The sequence below is a fragment of the Saccoglossus kowalevskii genome, chromosome 4 (assembly GCF_978046115.1).
Source record: "Saccoglossus kowalevskii chromosome 4, keSacKowa6.1, whole genome shotgun sequence".
Classification (NCBI taxonomy): domain Eukaryota; kingdom Metazoa; phylum Hemichordata; class Enteropneusta; family Harrimaniidae; genus Saccoglossus; species Saccoglossus kowalevskii.
In genome coordinates this window covers 14193820-14198105 of record NC_140644.1, presented here as the reverse complement: position 1 = coordinate 14198105, position 4286 = coordinate 14193820, and the positions used below count along the sequence as shown (strand labels likewise).

The 4286-nt window shown below is 31.8% G+C and overlaps 1 protein-coding gene across 1 annotated transcript in view; it reads left to right on the top strand.

Annotated features, from left to right (window-relative positions):
• The first annotated feature begins 255 nt into the window (after positions 1-255).
• LOC102808568 (protein diaphanous homolog 2-like) overlaps positions 256-4286 on the top strand; it is a 62965-nt gene continuing 58934 nt past the window's right edge. Inside the window, exon 1 of the mRNA XM_085497831.1 lies at positions 256-634. Within this exon, the coding sequence (XP_085353957.1) occupies positions 590-634 (45 nt within the window). The 5' untranslated portion in view covers positions 256-589. The remainder of the gene's footprint in view (positions 635-4286) is intronic.

Below are 4286 nucleotides of genomic sequence, written 5' to 3'. Positions count from 1 at the left end.
TTCACTAACAAACTTTTTCATTGGTTGAGACTTTTCGGCAACTCCGCCTTTCATATTTTAAAATTCCAACTACAATATTGGAATCTTTTTTGATTAAATTACTACAATATAATTGCAATTACAGAAATCTAAAATTAAACGCTAAAAATTGCCGTATTTTATGATAAACCGGAACATAATAACATGTCAACACGGGCGTTGCACTTCCGGGAGTGTATTTAATATGAGCTTTTTGATTGGCCGATTCAATTGTTCAATCACAGGTAGGAATAATAAAATGGCGGTGGATTGACCGTTCTTCGAGTTTCCACATTTTCTACCGCATCTGTGCAAAAGTATTTCTACTTTAACATAAGGGAGTAAGTTATTATACCACCGGAACTTCAGTGGTTGCATTCTGTGTCGTGGAAGCCTTCGTTTGTCGTGTCATCGCTGAAAAGTGCATCGCTATTATCGGCCAGTCTGTGTTGATCACCGTACCGTTCGTTCAGCAACCTTGTTTCGTGTGGAAATTGGCTGTCAGCTGTGGTCGCTGAACACATTGCAGTCTGCATATCGGTATTTACAGTGTAAACAAGCAATCGCAAATATGACTTCTAAAGACAACAAGGATCCAAGCAAGCGAATGAGCTTCGTAAGTTTTATATTTTATTGAAATACGTTTTATTGATTATAATTCATGCTTTTAAAATTCAGGTGATATTTAATATTGTTGACAATGTGGTTCCAAGGTTTTGCACGCCCCTGTAGCAATACATAATGGGCGTGTCGATTTCAAATGACCAAAAAACGTGCCAGGCTTTCATTTTTACGACAAAAAGATAAACGGAGAAATGCATATGGCTATATTTATTTAAAGTTTTATTTAAATTACTTTAATTAATAACGAAATAACGAGTTTATTGTGTGTGTGTATACGTATATATATATATAATAATACTAAAGTTTGAACTTTCTACCTGATGTATCCATACCGATCATCCTTACAATTATCTATTTAGAGACAGCAGCTGACTGTTTTCATTTCAATAATTTTCAACTATGGATAAATCATGGTAGTGTTATTTTTTTTACTTGTATGCTTATTTATTTGTTTCATTAATTCAAGCAAATAAACTAACTAAAATAAATAAATAACTATTACCATGTGATGCTTTTTTAAGGTTTCATATGAACACATTACACAACATCTATAGGAAAGAAGTTAATACTGCCATGTCAAACTCTGTATGTATAGCATGCACAAAACAATTGCATAGTCAGCATACTGTATTCATAATTCAGTAAACTAAAGTATTGAATATGTGTACAATTTTGAATTCATCAAATTACTAATTACAAAACACTAATTTCTATTCACTCTGAGATCCTCTGTAATGTGTAAAATCGAACATAAAAACAGGATAAACATAACGATGTAGTAGCATCAAAACGTTGTGTGAGGTTCAACAGACATATTTTTTGTGGCAGACGTTCGATTCACACATTTCTCGCATTACGATAGAGTTGGCTGTGAATGGCAAATCACTTTTAATTAGCCTAATTGTTAGCAAGTCAAAATTCAGGCTGTCATTCATATACTATTACTACATTGTGTAATAAATTTCAGCCAAAATCAAACATCAGGTAGTTAGATTGTGGTTTGCGCTTTCCTTAAATTATTACCATACTGTAGAATACTTTATTTTGGCTTGGAATTAATTTTTGCTATTTTTGCTGAAGGAATGATTTAGTGAAAATAGAATCCAGTAATTTACTTTTTTCCTATATTTTACATTCAACTATAAAATGAATTCCATACAAAACACCCAAAAAGTCTTTTCAGCGAAAATTAATTCCAGCTAAAATAAAGTATTTCACAGTATATTTTAATTTAACATTTTTTCTTTGAGTGCCAAAATCAACCTTTCTCACTAAAACTCCTATTATTGTTTTTTTTAATTTTTGATCTGGCCCTGTAGCCAATGGCGAATTATTATCAGAAGAATTAGAGAAAAATATATCAATATAGGCAATATGTTGCTCCACAATCTTGGCAGGATAAACTATGACGCTCAGGGTTTTAACTCAATAAAATATAAAAAAAATTATATTTTGATTCCTGCTATAAAACAGTTAGAATTTGAATTTAATAGGGGTACCAGTTACTAAGTACTGTGGAATACTTTATTTTCGCTGGAATTAATTTTCGCTGAAAAGGCTTTTTGGGCGTTCTTTGTGGAATTTATTTTCACTGATTTTTGGATGAGTTGAATGTGAAATATAGGAAAAAAAGTATATTCGCTGGATTTTATTTTCACGGAATCATCCCTTCAGCGAAAATAGCGAAAATAAATTCCAAGCGAAAATAAAGTATTCTACAGTAAGTGTCATCCCAGCAGAACTACAATGGAAACAAAAGGCAGTGTGAACAATGGCCTATTAATAACCCCTGGTGCAATTCCTGGGATTGACAGCTAGCTTCCCTGTTAAGTTGTGAAAAAAATGCAAAGCATTCACTTAACTTATCAAGCAGATTAGAAGTGTTGAAAGGGTAAAAGTCTAGAGAAATGTGATATCCTTTCGTTCAGTAACTGGTTTAAAAGCAAATATGTTCTACTATGAAAACTAAAACCAGGAAGTAAAATTGGGTGAAAAGAAAATATGTGTTGTTTTAATGATGGAAGCCTTCCTCGAATAAAGTGTTGAAGAATACTTCCATATATTATCATATAAAATATATTAAATAAACAAAGTCATCTTTCTGAAAATTATTTTTTTCTCCTGACTTGTTCAGTGAGGATACTGTTGGGACAAACTATCGTATGCCCACTCTTGTAAGAGTACTGTAAAATTACTAATTTTCATTGGGTTTAAATTTCGCTGATTTACCGTTTCAGGCATATTCAGTGGGTTTTAAATTCACAGTTTCATCATTTAGATAATGTGTTCTATGCTAAATTTTACATATTCACTGGGTTTTAATTTAGCGCATTTCCCAGTCAGTGAAATAAGCAAAATTAAAACCTAGTGAATAATTAATCCTTTTACAGTAATATATTTTAGCTGCTAGGAATCATTGTTGGTGAAGGTTAGAGAAGAGTGAAGTTAATGCTTTCACACCTCCTTTAAAAAAAAAACAAAAAAACATTCCTCCCAGGGGAAGCATTTCATGCTTCAGCGCATGGATGTATTTGAATGTGTGTACAGTATGGCACTGTTACTTACTGTTGTACAGTTATTGATCATACAGACACAGCCTAATTATAGAATTAATACTACTTCTGTATGGTTGCTTATGCAATGTACATTGTGTAATTAATAACTGCCATATTATATAGTTGAACCATTTTGCAGAATCTTCTCGTTGCCCGGATTGTCATTCTTATGTGTGATAGTAATTTTACACAAATAGAACTGTTTTGTGATTTGATCTGTACTTAGTCACTTCAGTATAGAGTTGATTTACACTATGTACATTGCTAATCCCTGATGACTCAATGACAGAACATTTTAGTATTTTTGAAAGAAAATAAACTTCACAAGTTCCTCCCAGGATGTTCATTGTTAGAAATTTCACTATAATTGTTATATCAATTACATGTTTATGGCTATAAACACTGTTATATATAGGGTACCATCTGTTGAATATTATTATGAGTTCTGTCATAATAAAGAGAATTATCCTGGTTTGTTCATTTGGTAACCATGTACACATAATGAATGTATCAGATAGTGTAAAAAAAGCTGTTTTTTACAATTTAAAATTGTATACATAGTATTTTCACTAAATTATAAGTAAATATGAATTTAAAACAATCCAAACATTATGTTTAATGATCCACTATACAATACTGGTACATAAAAATCTTGGTTTATATCATCTACTATGGGAAATGTGGCATTTCAATTTGTGACATGAATTTGAACATTTTTTGATTTCTCATAATGCCATGTACTCCCGTTGTGGAATGAGTTACTCAGTACTCAGCTATTGTTCACCATGGCAAAAATAATGTGATCATTGGCAGAAATCACATTTGTATTGTCTATGATCTAAATACTCTTTTTTTTTTCCCTGATATACTGCAACAACACTGCAGGTTTTCAGTTAAGTTTATCTGCATGTGTGTGTGGTTAATTTTTTTACTTGAATGAAGCCCTATCTGAATGGGTGTATTTCCATGGTGTCTCTTGCTATATGTGAACGAAAATCAGTTTTCTCACTTCTTAAATTCAAGATTGTTTAGACAATAATCAGAGGTCGAAATACTTTGGTGCACACTGCACTATGCACATAGATTAGT